At 40.1% G+C, this 18,212-nt stretch overlaps 1 protein-coding gene across 4 annotated transcripts in view; it reads right to left on the bottom strand.

The window, feature by feature from the left end:
• Window positions 1-200: 200 nt before the first annotated feature.
• Window positions 201-18,212, bottom strand: part of pxdn (peroxidasin) — a 175,444-nt gene continuing 157,432 nt past the window's right edge. For 3 of the 4 annotated variants that reach the window (XM_078399189.1, XM_078399190.1, XM_078399188.1), the window contains 4 exons: window positions 7,845-7,965; window positions 6,544-6,682; window positions 3,965-4,078; window positions 201-2,405 (listed from right to left, as the gene is read on the bottom strand). In XM_078399189.1, the coding sequence (XP_078255315.1) occupies window positions 2,292-2,405; window positions 3,965-4,078; window positions 6,544-6,682; window positions 7,845-7,965 (488 nt within the window). In that variant the 3' untranslated portion in view covers window positions 201-2,291. Of the gene's footprint in view, window positions 2,406-3,964; window positions 4,079-6,543; window positions 6,683-7,844; window positions 7,966-11,042; window positions 11,170-18,212 lie in introns of those variants that run through there. The other variant, XR_013547263.1, reaches the window with a different exon arrangement.

The raw sequence follows: 18,212 nt of genomic DNA on the forward strand, positions 1-18,212 counted from the left end.
ACCTCCTTGCATGATAAATCTTGCACCTGCAAATTATGTTGTTGTGAATGATGCCAAATGGAAAAACCAGACAGCCGACACTCTCTGCAAGTCCAGCTCTGGACTATCCCATCGACATCTCAAAATCACCTACTATTTGCAAAGAATAACCGAATGGGACTCGGAAAATGACACTGCATTTTTCAGATATTGTGGTCCGTTTAATTTGGTTCATACAAAAGTATTACACAGTGCAAACATCTCTTTGGTAAATTTATTATTTTATGCTAGGCAAAGAGCATAGGCTGTTCTCCTGTTCTGTTTTCATTGAACTAATATGGCTATTAAGACTTTCAGCGCCAGGACAGTATGAACAAATTCAACATGGACATTGTTCAGTATAAAAACTAATCAGCACTGCTGTCAGGAGAAAGAGAGAATAACACCAAAGCAGCAGAACTGCCTCACATTGTTCCAACAGAACAATTCATTAATCAGTATCACAGCCTGCAAAGAATCAGACAGCACTAGAGTTGTCATTCTGCCTGTGGAGCTATCACCAGCTCTTTCATGTGCTCAAGACAAAGATAAAACAGATTTTGAAACAAAAATGCACCCAGACAAATTTTCTATAAGCAGAAATAACAGCTAGTATTTTCCACATTACAACATTGTTCCTTTGGACCCGAGAAGTTCGGAGAAAAGACTACCTTAACATCATCTTGATAATGAATCTTCCCTGTAAATTGGTGATTTGTTTTCACAAACAGATCCAAACAATACATTAAATCACATGAGATTTTGTTGCTGCTGGGATTTTTTTTTCTATTTCAAATCTTTTCAGTATTAAAATAATTTTAAAAGGGCTTCATGTTAATAAATCTATGACAGTTTGGCATATTACAAATGTGGCTACTTTTTCTTTTAAAGTAACTTGACAATGTTGTTTTTCAATCAATTAGCACCTGAAATGGAAAAGCTGAGGTATGATTACTGTTTGCTTTAACAAAAAATATTATCTATCCTTCATCGATGAATAAAAGTGACCAATTACACCTGACTGAGCAAATAAATAAAATTTCTTCCCAACAATAAAGAAACAATGATTAGAAATGTTAGACGATATTTAATACTGTTTCATTGGTTAGCACAGCTGATCAGTGAATAATCAGGGAGTAAGCAAATCCTTTTATATTGTGCCCGCCCACCCCCCCCCCCACCTTGTCCATTTCTTATGCCTGTATACAGTAACAAACTCCAACAATGTAAAAAAAAAACACTACCAGTACATAAAAAAATTATCCAAAAAATTCAGGAAGTGCAAAATGCCATATATTCAATAAGGTGTAATGGTTAGAGCTGAATATTCAGTAGCCAGGCCACAAAAACGTCAAAAAAAACTCTTTAAAGGTTCTAATCTAGATTGCTAAAAAAGATTATCTTACTCATTGTGTGAGAACGCTGACATACAGTGCCAATTAGCAAAACACCAAAGGCACTTTTTCAATGTATATGTACACCAACCTGTAAATTAGTAGGCATCTATGTACCAAATGTCTGAATAGTACAAATAACATCTTCACATTATTTCCAAGCAGAGCCACAGTAACTAAAAGAACAGCCTACAAGTCTCAACACCTTGGAATGGTGAAAGACTTTAGGATTTCTAGCACACCAAACACCTGGGGGAACTCTATAACAGAGTAAAAAATATATATATTTAATAAAAAAAGCACTGCTTTAGTGTTTTTATTCCTTCTCAAACTAATTTTCACACTCATTCAAAAAGCAAAGACATATGGTTGCTGAACTTGATGAGTTCTTGAGATAGATTTTGCTTTCAAGCAAATAAACGAGTCTGGAAATGTTATGGTATGTTAGCTCCTGCTATTCACTATAATATCAAATACAAGATACATGTAGCACCACTTTCATTTTGGCATTTCGAACCTGAGAAGCTTCTTACTAAGAAAACATGGCAGACAAATTGAAATCACCCTGTCATAGATAATATACTACTTCCCTTTCAATACTTTTGCATTGTGGTTCTCTTTGACAGTACATACACGGTACATGCACATATAATGTTTAATTACGTCACTGATTTATAACCAGTTAACATGAAGCATGCATTCGAGCATTTTTGTTTAATATTTCTTGGGATTTCCTCAAATTGAAGTTTTCTTTCCATTTTTGAATGAATACTCATGGGTAGTTCTGAAAGCACACAGTATTCATACTGACATCCATACATCACAATTCATTGGAGAATATAAAGGATCCTATATCCCCTTCAGTTCTGCAGTGAGAGTTTAGGACTTTTCATCTTGTCTTGTGCAGACTGGACAGCACATTCCCTCCATCTTGACAGAATTAGAACAACTGGCTGGTGGACATGTTTCAACAAAGCAGGTAAGCTGCCCCTCCTGAAAAAGGAAACAGGAAAACTAGTTTGCTTCAAGCACAAATCAAGTTACATTAACCATTGCATCCTGCCCCACACTCTTAGAGTACAATTAATCTCTCACTGCTTTCAATTACTTGCTTTCTTTCCAGAATTCAAATCAATCAAATGAAAATCAAGTGATGAGGACGATATGATAATGCTGATGAAAAGCAAGTGTTATTGAACAACTTTACACTTCAACTTAATGCTTAAATGCAGTGAAGATGATATGAAGACAAATCAAAATGTGCATATCACTCCTTGTCTGAAGAAAAATAAAGGCAGTCCAATACTGGCAGATAAAAATGAGGCTGGTCACACTGAAAGCTAAGGAAGGCATTACATTTTTTTTTAAACATAAAGGAGAAAAAAGTTAGCGATAGCCTAAAGATGTGGATAAGTTTAGAATTCCACAAAAAGGAGGACAGATCAAGGAGAAAAAAAGTTGTGGACAAACAGATAAAAACTGAAATTACGAGCTTCTTTAAGCACACAGAGGAGTTCAAAGAGAATAGAAATTCATTTGTCAGAGTTGTACAGCACAGAAACGAGCCCTGAGGCCCTCTATGTCCTTACCAAACTTTTGGCTCATCTACACTAATCTTCTTTGACTGCATTAGGAAAGTATTTTTCCATGCTTGCCTATTTAATGGTGTCACAATGCCTCTTAAATATAGTAATTATATCTGGTTCCACCACCTAATCTGGCGGGGTGTTCCAGGTCTCAATCACTCTATGAAGTAAACTTTCCCTTTACAATCCCTTTAAATCCCTTACTTTTCTCTATGCGCTCCATTTTTTTTGGCATCTATCGATCATTCCTTCCATCACTTTGCTGATGATCATGAGTAGACTAATGGAGCAGTAATGACTGGGTTGGATTTGTCCTGCTTCGTGTGGACAGGACATACCTGGGCAATTTTCTTTATTGTCTTGTATGTGTATGTATACATGATGTGTGTATACACATCTTGTATGTGTATGTGACAAATAAACTTGACTTGACTGAAACAGTTTGGCCAAGGGTGCAACAAGTTCTGGAGCACAAGCCTTCAGGACCATTGCTGGAATCTTGTCAGGACTCATAGCCTTTGCTGCATCCATTGCCTTTAGCCATGATTGATAGAAAATAAGAATGCTGTAGATTGTAAGGAGACATCAATAGACTTGTACGAGAACAGAAAAATGGAATTCAGTTCAGAGGGTGCAAGTTAATGCATCCCGAGAGGGCAGAGTGGAGAAAACACGGGAAATTGTGGAATACAGAATAGCTCAGTGGAACAGAGAAATTATGGAGTTTAAACCCATTGTTCCCTGAAGGCAGCAGAACAAGTAGATAAAGGATAAGATGGCTTCAAATGGTGTCCACCCATGCCTCGTTATTTTATGCAGAGACTGAATGCAGTTTCTTCATAGTTTCACAAAGAACAATTAATATACTTGTATCTGATGTATTGTGCCCTCACAATCACCACCATAAATTCCACTGATGCAAAAGGTTCTGCTGCAAATGGTTCTGCTGCTGCCTCAAAGCTTTACCTTGCATATGCAGGTGGTGCAGGAGTCCTCTTTCCACTTCTCGTTGTTGGATCGTTCTTTTGCTTTTCCATCAGTGCAACCAGATTTACTGAGACGCGCTTCAAGTGTTTTAATCTGTGCAAAGACACAAGACAGGTTACTGAGCGACAGGATTGGGAGCAAGGGGATCTCCACCCAATGCTGATCAGCTGCAAGCTAGGCGACCAGGAGGAGTGGAAACAACAGAGCCTTGCTAGTGTGGCAATGGACCATTACAGTGCACTGATATGCAATGTAGTACCAGTTGCACAAACAAAAAAATTACTTGGTCTCTTTGCATTTACCCATTTTCGGTGAACAATACTGTTCTGGCATATTAAGGCAGACATCAAGGTTGCTGATAAACTCTGCTGGTTTAGATTCTACCTTCAGTGAAGACATATTCTTAAAACAGGATGAATGGGAACTGATAACCAGATTAACACTTAAGACCTTGAGTTTATTGCTGGTCATCTGAATGTACAACTCCTTTACTGCATGCTCTGAAATGGATTAATATCCTCATATGGAAACTACAAATATTCAGTTGTTGACACTGCCAGTGGCAATATTCAGGATTAAGTATCAGTACTTCAGAAGACTTCAGAAATAATAGCAACATGGTGTTATATGAGTTAGCTAGAAATATTACAAGGGGGCTGGATAGAGATCTTTTTCTTGGCAAAAAGATCAAAGTTACAGATACATTTTCACCCACAGAATGGTTGAGGTCTGGAACTCACAGCCGGAAAGGATGGGGGAGGCTGAAATTTCCAGCACATTTAAATATATGGATTTGAAGGCATGATTTCCAGGCTACAGTCCTGATGCTGGAGGCTATTTTGTGACCAGAACTGATACGGATGGACCAAATTGTCTCCTCCTGTGTTGTAAATATTCTACAATCCTTAAAGTGAAAAGCATCAAGAGGCTTTGGACTCCTTGGTAAGACATCCACCAACCCCAATTTCGCCGAAGTAGATTGTAGAAAGTGGTAGAAGCAGATTCTTGCACCTTCTTTTAACCTTTGATTCTTTTGAGTGATTGTTTTTGAATGGATGATGTCTACATTAGCTCAATGCAGCGCTCTGTATGTGATGGTACTGCGCCAGTACAATACAGCTGCACTTCTAAAAAGTTAAAAATCAGATTTTCAAATTTTTCAGATATTTAATTTTTACACTTTCAATATTTAGTTTTGCCCAAATGTTAAAAAAAATTAAATTAGGCAGTCAGGCCCTTAAACAGCTAAAAGGTGGTCAACTGGGATCATAATTATTGGTCATAGCATCAACTGGGACATAATTATTTGATGTACAGCCATGAATAGCATTCCATAAACTGTTGTATTAAAGCCTTTGAGTAGCAACGTCATTATTTCACCAACACCAACAACGAGGAACAAAGTCGGGAGATTGCTTTTGATGCCAACCTGGACAACATTTTAAATCTTCCATCACAGAAACCCGGTTTGGTAAAATGTTTATTGTATATTATTTTAAGAATGCTAAATTTATTAAATTAAACGTTGATTGGTCATAAATTCAAAACAGCAGCATATTGATGGGAGAAAAATTGTTGATAAATGAATTGATTTTTAATTGATATATGCCTCCTTCCAGTCTACACAAAAAAAGCAATGTGTCTACAAACATGTAACTGGGAACTTGGGACTCGTTGGGATTCTTAGCTCACACCGTTTCTTTAGTCTGTAAGAAAAGTTATATTTAATATGGCATTTTTTTCTGCCAAACTTCACCTCCACTATCTACCTACTCCATTCACTTGTCCACTGTCTCCTCTGTCGTTCCTCACTGTTTATTTAGACAGCTCATTTTGGAAAACTTTGGTTATGCTTTCTCTTGCAACCACATCCACATTAGTATTGTGATTAGAACCCAAGAAAACTATAATGCCTAAAATGGGATGGATGAGTGCCAGGTTTCTGTGCATTATGTTATTTGATTGCAATGGAAAGTTGCAGGAGATGCGCCTACTGTGCAATGTCCATGGTTTTCATTCTCGATTGGCCATGTAAGTTTATCAATAATGCTGGGATGGAGCCTAGACATATGCAGCGCCAACCTTATTTAAATTGTCTGCCCAAATACTGACCTCCTTATCTAGATTTTGACAATATTCCCTGACACCCAACCTCCACTCCAAGCCCCAGGAGTCACCACATCCTCCATGTGTCAATTTGCCACTGCTTCAAACTACAACTCCTTGTTCTAATTATGATCCAACTTCAACCAAGCTCCTCTCCCCACTACCAATGGCCCTTTACGAGTATTCTTTGCCCAACTTGAACAGCACCATTCCTCTCTTCCCACCGACTTCACTCTCTCTCCACCTTCAAGCAGAATTCCGGGGCCTTCATCGCAATCTGCTCCTCCCCCTCCCGAGACTGCTTCCCCCCTCCATGACATTCACGACACAACACTCAAGGGCTTGTGTGTTTTTGCATTTCCCAGCTACGGATCTACTCATCAGCCCATCATGACCCGATGATAAATACACATGTCCAACACAATTTATTTTCTCTATAAATGTCTCCCCACCTGATTTTGAAGATCAGTGATGGTCTTTTGTATGCCTGTCACAAAATCCTGGAAATCATTGGCAGTGCCATCAGCTTTTGCAGGAGCAGGTTTCGGTGAAAACGTTCGATTGTCAGCATGAAAGGCATTCATCAAAGAGCTGCAATGATATTTTTTTTAATGAAAGCACATTTGTAACAATCAGATGTGAAGGGAAGATGATTGTGCCAGTTTTCAAATACATACATAAAAATGTATTATCAACTTGATTTCTACAGTTGGGATCAGAGTGCAAATGATAACCGGCGAATAAAAAAACATTTGGGAAATCTTAGTTAATGTTTGTAGAAAATGCCCAAGCTCCCCATTGCTGCATCTAATTGGTGGGCAGCAGTAGTGCACCAGGTAGAGTTACTGCCTCACAAACCGTGACTCAGGTTTGATCCTGACCTTTGGGTCTATGTGCAGTTGGCACATTCTTCCTGTGACCGACTCAGTTTCACCCGGTTACTCCGATTTCCTCACACATCTTGAAGTCAAGTAGGTGGGAATGATAATTAGATGTTGTAAACTGATCTAGCGTGCAAATAGGTGCCAAATCTGCGTGGAACTGCTTCCATGTCTCCCCAGGACAGAAGGAAGCGATTCACCCCATCAAGCTCTTTGAAACAGAACCTTTCCCTTGATCCTTCCCAACACCATTACGACATGGTATCTTTTCTGTGTGTACTGCTACAATGAGGCCCCCAACTGATTACCACCTCACCCAGCTGCTGAACCTGTACTCCTCTACATTGATCACTGAAGGCAGTAAGGCCACCAATTTACTTTGGATGGGAGACCTCAATGCACTGCTCCTATCTGAGCACTGAATAAGACTCCCACACTTGAGATTTGCAGGTGACAACAAGACATAAACCTATTTGATTTCATGATTTGGGTCGATGTGGGATTAGTGTAAAGGGTGCTTGATGGCCAGTGTGGCCATGGTGGACCCATAGAGCCTGTTTCTATGCTGTATCTCGATGACTCCATAATAGTGTTTTCATGATCGGCTAATTTTATAATCACCCGTCCATAAAAATATAGATCAAAAACATCATAGAACATTCTCAACTAGAAACTTCAAAACATTAACATGTTGGCAGTTTTAAATTTTGATTCAATGGGGATCGAGAAAAAATATCTTTAATTCAATGATTTTGAATCCTCAATTAATTTATTAAACTGAGCTCTGTACTGTGACTTTTAAAATGCTTTACAAATTATTTTCAGTTTCCAGCAAATCCCTGCATGCAAACTGGGTTTCATGTGAAATGTACCTGGAACGTTTTGGGGTTCTCTTTGTCCTTAATGGTGATTCATCATGGAAGCTGTATTTAGATGACCGTTTGCCACGAAAATGATGTGACAGTGCATTGAATTGTCCTCTAGTTCTGCAATCTGCAGAGGAATGCAAGATTCTGTGTAAATCAACCAGGGGCAAAAAAAGATGCACTTATAGTACTATATTTTGGCAATGCATCAGATTTCGATGTAATAATCTTTCACCAATCTCTGGCTTGCATCAGGGACTGTTGAAACTTCTAATTCTCAACTGTGTTTTATGCCACATATTCATCACCCGTTCGGATGAGTTAAAATAATCTTAAAATTAACTATATACACTTACTTTTTAGGTCAGCTGACTTCTGAATATTGTTAATTGATTTATGCTCCTAAAAATAAAGTTGGACTCAAAATCTTCATTATCATGAAGTCAATAAATGTGTGGCCATAAGATACGTCAGTTCTTAGCAGTTCATTTATGATTTACTGTTGACATATCAGAAAGCATCACCAATACAATTTATTTTTTATTTTTACAGAATCACATTTCACTTTCTTCCGTATTTTAAAATATAAAGACCAATCTAAAATTGAACAGGTAAATATCAATTGTTTGCTTCAATTGAAATACATTTGTAGGTTGGACCACGCATTATAATGCAATAACATCTGAGGTAATAGAAATGCAACCGAACACCAGCTTTGGCAACCCCAATGCATTGCCAATTGTGACTAACCTGACTCAGTAAAAGATGCATACAAAGTTAAAGCAGAAACATTTGTCACATAACCTCAGCCACAGCGAGAAATGCAAATCTTCCAGCTGTTCTGCAACAACATCCACCATTCTCCGGAGAAAAGCATTCCCTCCAGTCAATCACTAAACAGGCATGTAAGTGAGTGAAAACAACTTTACACAGCACAGATTCGAGAGGAATGCTTGGATGTTTAAATCTCAATTGGCCTATGCATTGTTAATGCACAACATAATCTGGTTAATCAAGATCAAATCTGGCCATACTGGCATCAAATCCATATTGCACATGGACTAAGAACACAGAACAGTACAGTGTAGGAACAGACCCTTAGGCTCACCACTTCTGCGCCTCACATGATGCCAATCTAAACTAATCCCATCGGCCTGTTTGTTATCCATATCCCTTTATTCTCTGCCTGTTCGTTTGTCTGGTGTAATCCCTCTCCAACATCACTATCATATGTGCCTCTACCATCTCCATGAGTAGCATGATCCAAGCACTTATCACTCCGTGCAAATCTCAGTTACCTGGAAGCTAAGCCCTCCAGTATTTGGCCCTTTACTTCTAAATGTCTCCAATCCATGTTCTTGTCCAAATGTCTTTTAAATGTTGTCATTGTACCCACCTCTACCACTTCTGGCCACTGGGGTTTAGCATTGGATGGTCTGGGTTGGTTTACTCTGCAGCGGGGCTGAAGAGGAGACTTGACAAAGGTATATGAAATTATGAGGGATATTAAAAGGGTAGATAATGGCAATCAATTCCCATGGCAAGATACATGAATGGTTTACAAAGGATCTGAGGGGGGGATTTTTTCCACAAAGAGAGTGAAAGGCCATTTGTGGTGGTGGAGGCAGATACTATCAAAATTTTAAGACAAGCACTTAATTTGCAAAAGCAAAGAAGGCTGCAGGTAAAAAAGGCTATTGGGCTCTTTTCTGTGCATAATGACTAATTAAAATGGTTGATCTGTTTGTGGTTAGTATCTCAGCATACATATAATTTAGACCCAGCCTGCCTCTCCATTTTCCCTCGGGAAGAGTCCACTCATCTATTATTAATATAAATTTCTAACTTTACATGTACAATTGTTTCACTCAAACTTTGTCTTTTCTAAAAATCAAGACAAATTTTGCCAAAAATTGCTTCCTGTGGTTCACTATGATAGTTCAATTTACATCTTGCTTCTTACTGACAAATTCCTTTTTGATCCGAGTTTTTTTCTCTGTCAAGAAAATATACCATCGCGGTTTTTAAGAGGCTTTTGGCCAGGCATATGGAATTGCAGGCAATGAAGGGATATGGATCATGTGCAGGCAGAAGAGATCAGTTGAAGGGGGCATCATGTTCAGCAGAGGCATCGTGGGCTAAAGGACTTGTTTCTGTACGGTTCTGTTTCCATGTTCTTAAAACCTGAATCAGCGCTCAAATGATTGCAGGTTTAATAAAATCTGTGCACAAGTCGAAAGTGGTATTGGTGCAGTCACCCGTAAACCGGGCTGAGCTGGAAACAGGAGCTGGCCTGCTTTTTGCATAACTTATAAATTGAGCACCAGGGAATGCATCAGTCTGAACATATGGGTGTGGTAAAATGCTTTTGGCAACATGCAACTTCCATGCATTGGAGACAGCTTAAAGATGATGGCCATTTTCTGGCAATGTACAATTTTGGGGCTTGAACAGAAGCAGCTTTCGGAAACATTTAAAAATTATTAGGAACTGAATGGAAACTGAGTTAATATTTTGGGTAAATCACTGGTTCTCCAGGGACTCCTGGAAAAATGTATTGGGATCTGTCTCTATGTTACAGGCAGTGAAGTAAACCTTACACACACATTGCCACGTATTTATCATGCTCTGAAAAACAAAATGGTTGGTGTTTTTTAATAATTGATGCATTTTGCTCTTAAGTCACAGATACATTTAAATTAATTAGTTTTATGACCAGAATCATATTTAAAAATCTACCTTGGGTAAAGATCACAGTTAATTCATAAAATAGCAATCTTTGGGTACTCAAAGAAACCAAGCACGAGAAAGGGTGCAACCAGCCACTGTTATTTTCATGTGCTTAGGACTGGGCAACCTATACCTCCTCCCTCCTTTTCCCATTGCTCCCTGGGCACGACGTTCCCACCATGGAGCAAGATTAATGAGGTAGTAGAGAGATCATCCACTCTTATGAGAAGGGGTGTAATTGCAGTACGAGGTAGTAATAAACAATATTTCCAGTGTTTGTGAACTCCATTGGGTCCAACTTGGGAAATATTGCCAAGAATGAATTTTTATGAATTGAAATGGAATTCTCCAACTTTAGATAACTTGCTCTGTTTGTGTGACATCCTTATGCTTTTTGCATAGAATCAGACTATACAAGATTACACAGATTATATATTAGCCACACACCACACAGTCAAAGAAGCTTAATCTTACTTTAGTGACACAGAAGTTGGAATTTTGAGCAAAACTCAGCAGGTCAAGCAACATCTATGCAGTGATTGGATCGGTGATGTTTTGGGTCAGGATGCTTCTTCAGACGGATGGAGCTGGGGGGAGAAAACTTGAAAAGAGAGGTGGGGGGTGTGACAAGGCCTGGCAAGTGAGAGTTGGATGCTGGTGAAGGGGATTTGATTGGCAGACATGTGGAATGCTAGAGACAAAAGGAAGACAAGGAGAGGAGTGAAATGTAAATCCAGTGGGAGGGATAAATGGTGGAAGGGGGACTGGGCGGGGGGTTGAGAAAGAAGGGTGGGATAATGGAAAAAAATGGGTGCGCAACACGGTGGGAAATCATATTTAATTGCACCATTATTTATCCTTCTCAGAGAAATTCCATTTATTCAATCCATCACCCTCCTCTACTTAAACAAACTAGTTTATTTCTTTCCCAGTTCTGACAAAGTGTCCCAGAACTAAAACATCAATTAATTCTGTTCCCACAGGTGCGATCTGGCATGCTGAAATTTCTATCATGTTCTGCTTTTATTACAGATTTCCAGATCAGCAGTTTAAAAAAAATGATTTTCATGAATCTAACCAGCTACTCTTGACATTCCATTATAATCCCTCCCCAAATTCAGTATGCCAGGGCCTTCCTTACCCTACAACTCAATGGACTACCCAGATAAATACTGTGGCTGCATACACAACTCAGAAGTATGGGATCCTCTGGTGAATAACTCATCTCTGGACAGCCCAAGTCTTTCTCACCATCTACAAGGCACCTTAGCAGAATGATGCCTGAATCAGTTCAGTGCCAACATTCTCACGATGTTGAACACCACCCAGGTTAAGCAGCCCACTAGACTGGCAGCCCATCAGCCATGCTAAACATTCCTTGCTTCCACCAGTTGCACAGTGACTGCAGTGGATAGCATCCCGAAGATGCACTGCAGTACCTCCATTCTAGCGGCTCAAGAAAGGAGCTCTTCTTATAACATCAATTTAATACCGTAAGATTTGGAAAAAGACAACATGCCAAGTGCAATTAACACTGCTGCATCCAAATCAATCACTTTGCACCTTGCTTTCAGTCCCCAGATCTTATTACAAGTGATCTTGAATGGGGAATGCTTATAGGTCTGGTCTCCAAATCAAAGCATATTCTTTAATTTAGTTTCGTTTATTATTGCCAAGTGTACTCACAAATTTTCAAAAGCTTTTTGTTGCGTGCTATCCAGTCAAAGAAAAGACTATACATGATTACCACCGAGCCATCCACAGTGTAAAGATAAGTCTTCATGTTCAAATGCCAGATTCATACTACACTGCCATTAGGCACCACAACTTGACAAGTCACAATAGAAAAAGGTATGCATTCCTACTTATCTCTATTCAAGTCAAGGGAAGCAAAGATATGTTTCACCCTTTCACACAACACTAAAATGAAATGTCAGTTATGCAAGGTATATGTTTGCAGCATAGGTTAATTGAAAATATTAACTCCAACATCACACAGCAACTAAAAACACACAAGCAACCGCTAGAAGTCATTTTCCCCCCCAAAATAAAATGGATAAGTTCACAATTCTTCAGAACCATTGTTCAAAACACTGTCCAATATCAATAATGATACAACATTAGATTGCAGAAAGATACCGATGAGTCTCATCAGTTGGACAGAAGAATGGTAATTGGAAATTAATCTAGAGAAGTACAAAGATAATTTTTAAAATATTCATTTTGAGACCTTGCAATGATGGCAAGGCCAAATTTAGTTTACATTCCGCATTGCCTTTGAGAAGGTGATGAGCTGCTATCTTCAACCATTGCATTTCTGGTGAATGCTCTCCCAAAGACTACTGGGCAGTGTGGGCCAGGATTTAGACTGGGTAACGATGGAGGATTGACAATATCTTTCCAAGTCAGTGGCGATAGTGGAACATTGGATGGGAACCTGCAGGTGGTGGTGTTCCCATGAACCCGCTGACTTGCTTTTCGTCTTGAAATTAAAGCAGAACTTTCATGTTCGAATACCCAGGGTCAAACAACCATTGTATGAATGCCATTAGACATCACCACTCAAAGAGTCACAATGGAAAAGGGTATGCATTCATGCTCATCTTTGTTCAAGTTGAGGGAAGCAAAGGTATGCAGATTCATGAGGCTCAGATCAGAATTATGGAATTTGGCAAATATCCAGGACCCTGGTATTACTTATAGATCCCCATACTGCTTTGGCTGGGTTCAGTAATTTCAGATCCAGTTTTGAAAGGTAGGATTATGTTGGGCAACTATCTTTTCAACCAGCACTGTCTCGATGGGCCAAATGGCCTCCTCCTCCATTATGAATTTTCTATCATTCTTTTTTAAATTTTCAGTGAGAGCCCCAACGTCAAGGAGCTGCAGTTCCAACCAGCCCACCTGTCCCGGCTGAGTGTGGTCCCTACACTGGGAGAACATCGACACAACCAGGCCTGACCGAGTACTGGCCTCAATGACCAGGATATGCCGATCCAATTGGACCTGCAGGCCCAAGGACTCCGACTTGGCCGGAGGTCCAACTGGATGCCTTCCACAGCGACATCTTCCCATCTCCAATCCCTCCGCAATTCCGTGGTTTACTCATCCCCTTCTCGCCCAAACCAGCCCCATCTCGGGTACTTTCCCGTGCTGCACAATAGATTTAACACACCTGTCCGTATACCTCCTCCCTCACCTCCATCCAGGGAACACGTGCTCTGTCTACCAAGGCCTGTAGGATCTCTCGGTTGGGAACCATTTTAACTCCTCTTCCCAATCGCACACTGACCTCTATGTCCTGGGCCTCCTCCATTGCCAGAGTAAGGTCACACACCAACTGGAGGAACAGCACCACATTTTCTGCTTGGGTAACTTACAACCCAACGGTATGAACATTGAATTCTCCAATTTTAGGTAACTACAAGAATTGATTAGTACATAGAAAGGAGCAGAAAATTCATAAAGTTCCATTCTCAAATTTTCAAGAATCTGAAAACTGGATTTGCAGTTTCTCTGCTTCATCCCACAACCCTTGAACATCTGTTCTGTGCCCTCCTGTGAACATTCAATCACAGTACTCCAACTTACAAGTAACTACTGTTGGCATTATTCCGAAACATTTACTTCATGAATCCACAAGTGAATAGTTTGAGGATTCATATAAAGTTTTAATTCAGGCACCATAGTGTAAAGCCTTGTCTACAAAACTGTCACTGTCAGTGTAATGAAAGCACTGAAGCAGTTCATACATATTTCCCTTCCAGCACTCACACTGACGTGCACTGTGCTGTTGCTTTTGGTAACCAGAATAAAGATGACAAATCCAAAAACCCAGTCACAATAAACGACCCCATTCTAAAGAACCATTTTGAGAAAAAGAATTAAGTTTCCACAGCAACCATGGGAAATCCACACAAATGCATTTTCATCTTTTGTCAGCTTTGCCCCACAATTGCCAGAGCGTGACTAGACAACAGAATAAACAAATTTCAAGCACTTGTCACAGAATAACTTAAGCATAAAGTAATAAAAGCTTCGAGTAAAATTCACGTACAACTTATGCGAGGCAAAGCAAACCTAAAGAGCTGTTGTTTTAAATTTAAAAAGAGAATATAGGTTTTAGAGTGCTCCAACTAGAAAATAGACCCCTTGCTAAATCAAGGCCATTTTGGAAAGGAACCCACATCCTTTGTTATTTGACCTGTTACTCACCCATGCATGGCAGATCTCTATTTAGATCATAAAATGGTACTGTGGTAATTTGACCGTATGGTAGCAGATATTTTCTCAAGCATTGAGTCACCACTCTACTCTGGTTCAAGGTATTTTAAGCGGTCTCCACACGACATCTCACCTCCAATCAATGAACATCCCACCCTACCATTGGTGACGCACCATTCCCACAAAAATTCCAAGCATCAGTACTGAGCTCTCCAACATTGACAAGCAGTTGGACCTTTAGAGATTTGCGCATCGGTATCCTTTCTATCTCCATTGTGCAATGAAAGATTTTGATTGGCATTCCATTTACAAGAGCTGGTGCAGATTTGGTTGGGGAATGTGAGAAATGTTGAGGAACAGACCATTGTCCCGGAGAAGGCAGCAGTATCAGAATGCATCAACTCCGAGTCCTCGGTGAATTTGGGAAACGAGAAGTGAAGGGGAGGGGAAGGGAGTGGGGAAGGGGGATGAGGATGGGGAGGGGAAGGGGAAGGGGAAGGGAAGGAAATGGTGGGGGGGGAGAGGGGGAAGAGAGAGTGCTGCACCAATGCAGGAGAGGTGTGTCTAGTGTTACCTATTTCCCTGGTTGGCAGGGTTTTGGAACAATATTCTCCCTCTCAGCAAGTAAATATTAGAATTAAATATGAACAAAAGTCTTGACCAAAATGATAAACAAATGTCTGATGTCTCAAATGAAGACAAATTCTGAATCTGTTTCCCTGCAAATGTCACTCCTTCTGCATTAGTAACACACTGATCCTCCAACGACAAGAGCATCAGGACAATGAAAGTATCTCATTATCTCCAACAACATTAGGTCAACTTGCCATTGACCTTTGCAAGCAGAGACATCATTGGCATCTCTCCTGCGCACCATTCCATAGGGGAGTGATGGAACAAGTAAAGTGAAGCATTAACACGAAAAAAATATTTTAGTTCGACAAGCTTAAACATGCAAACATAAATTCCCTGCCTTGGCTCAGCAGCAGTGTTCTTGCTTCCCAGTTGGAAGGTTGTGGGAAGTGTTCGTATTAACTCGGCTGACACTTGAGCACGCAGAATGCTAGTTTGTTTGAGGCAGAGTCAAACTAGTTCAAGAAATGTATTGTCTGCTCTTATTTGGTTGTAAAGGAGCTTAAACACTCTTCACGGGGCAGGGAGATTTCCTGGCTTTTGGACCAACATTTCAGAATTTTACATCAAAATTCATAATATGGCGCGTAACGCAACTTTTCAGCAAAACAAAAATGCATGCCAAATGCACTTACGTGTTACACTACATTCATGTGTGAAAAACGACTATTATTTCCAAGTCTGTTGCTCTTGACAACATGTACAATGTCAGGCCTATCATGAGTATATTCTGTTATTTAGAGAAAGGTTATTGAACAGAAATACTTTTTACAACAAAGAAAAAATTGTTTTGTTTTGTTTTTTCTATTTTGCTTTTTCCTTACACATCCCAATTCTCTTGGTATTGAATAAACGAACAATGGTCATAAAATGTATGACTAAGTGAGAAGAAAGAGTTTCACTTAAAACTGCACATACCTAATTTCATTGAAGACATACTTGTTCCAGTGGTCTTCAACAGCAAATCACAACAGTCCAGGTCCCCCCCACCCCCACTACCCTCCCCCCACTCGCCCCCTACTCCCCTCCCCTCCCCCATTCACCCACCCCATCCCCTCGCAACATCAACGGGCCTCATACTACGCAGCGAGGCCAGGCCAGGCCGGGCCAGCGGCGAGGCAAGGCCAGCGGCGAGAGGAGGCCGGGCCAGCGGCGAGACAAGGCCGGGCCCGTCTTTTAGTTTAGCCAATTTTGTTCTGCTTATACTCATGAAGTTCCTTTGAACATTTTAAGTGGATTAGTAGTTTAGTTTAGAAATACAGGCCCTTTGTCCCACGGAGTCCGCGCCGACCAACGATCCCCGCACATGAACACTATCCTACACACACAAGGGACAATTCACAATTATATCTCGTCAATTACCCTGCAAACCTGTACAACTTTGGCGTGTGGCATGAAACTGGAGATTCAGGAGAAAACCCAAGCAGGTCTAGGGGAGAGCGTAAACACTCTGTAGAGACGAGCACATGGAGTCAGGATCAGGTCTCTGGCACTGTAAGGCAGCAACTCTACTGCTGCGCCACCGTGCCGCCCCTACTGTCCATGTGGAGTTTGCACATTTTCCCTGTGACTGTGTGGGTTTCCTTCAGGTGCTCCGGTTTCCTCCACACCTAAAAGACGTGGAGACATGAAGGTTAATTTGCCTCTGTAAATTCTCCCGAATGTGCAGGGTGTGGATGCGAATGTGGGAATACATAGAACTAGTGTGATGGTTGGCTTTGCCTCGTGGGACCAGTGCCTGTTTCCATGCTGCATCTTTAAAACTAATCTAAAACCTCACCAAGAATGAAAAAAAAACTGCACTGATAATAAGCACACCAGCTTCATGAACAATCCACACTCAGTTTGATGATATTACCTCTAATTTCAATCAGACACATTATCTTCCATGAAATCAGACATACCAATGACAGCAATCAATTTATTTTAGTTCACATGAAAATCATGTTTTGGATTTTAATCATTAACAGGTGTATTTCAATTGCAACACCTTTAAGCACCTTGGACCTTCACCTCAGCAATACACTCCCCGAAACTCCTCTTACCCATTAAAATGCCCTTTGACCAAGCTTTTGGCCACCTGTAATATAGTTCCTTTGTTGCCTGGTTATAGATGTTGCCTAATAATGAAGAACCGTGAATCATTTTGCTGAATTAAATATGCAAGTTATTAAATACCAGCAGTTTCTGTTATGATTGAGCCATGTTATTTGACATTTCTTTGCAGGAGACCAATATTCCCAAAATTTCTGCCCCTTTGAATAGCAATTACACAAATGGCAACCGTTTCCTCTAAATATACCTACCCATCATCTACCCAACATACCCCCTTACAACTTTATGGCACAAATTCCTATTGAGCTGCAGGAAGGGCAATGGATCTCAATTCAAAGGCAATTGCACTGAAACCAAGCAAAAATCCAAGGGCCTCAAAAAGCTCTTTAATATGAATATCTGACCAAGTTGTACCAAATGAAATTGAACTTAGCATAGATTTTTTAAAAATCACTTTTGGCTGTACCATTAATTTAAGACAGCTGCAATTTCAAACAAGAATATTGGCTCCTTCTCATCTAGTGAATACAGAAAGAAGTAACAGCTACGGTCTCTTAGTACATAAGTCTAGACAATGTCCAACCTTGGCTGTCTGAATGAAAATCATTCCATTATGCCAGCAACGTTACATGAAAGAATGCACCATTACCTTGCCTTCATTTTATTGTCATAAAATGACTAGATAACAAGAGGATGGCAAAGCATGAACATTTACACAGCCACACTACTGAA

This window comes from Rhinoraja longicauda, chromosome 5 (assembly GCF_053455715.1).
Source record: "Rhinoraja longicauda isolate Sanriku21f chromosome 5, sRhiLon1.1, whole genome shotgun sequence".
Lineage (NCBI taxonomy): Eukaryota > Metazoa > Chordata > Chondrichthyes > Rajiformes > Arhynchobatidae > Rhinoraja > Rhinoraja longicauda.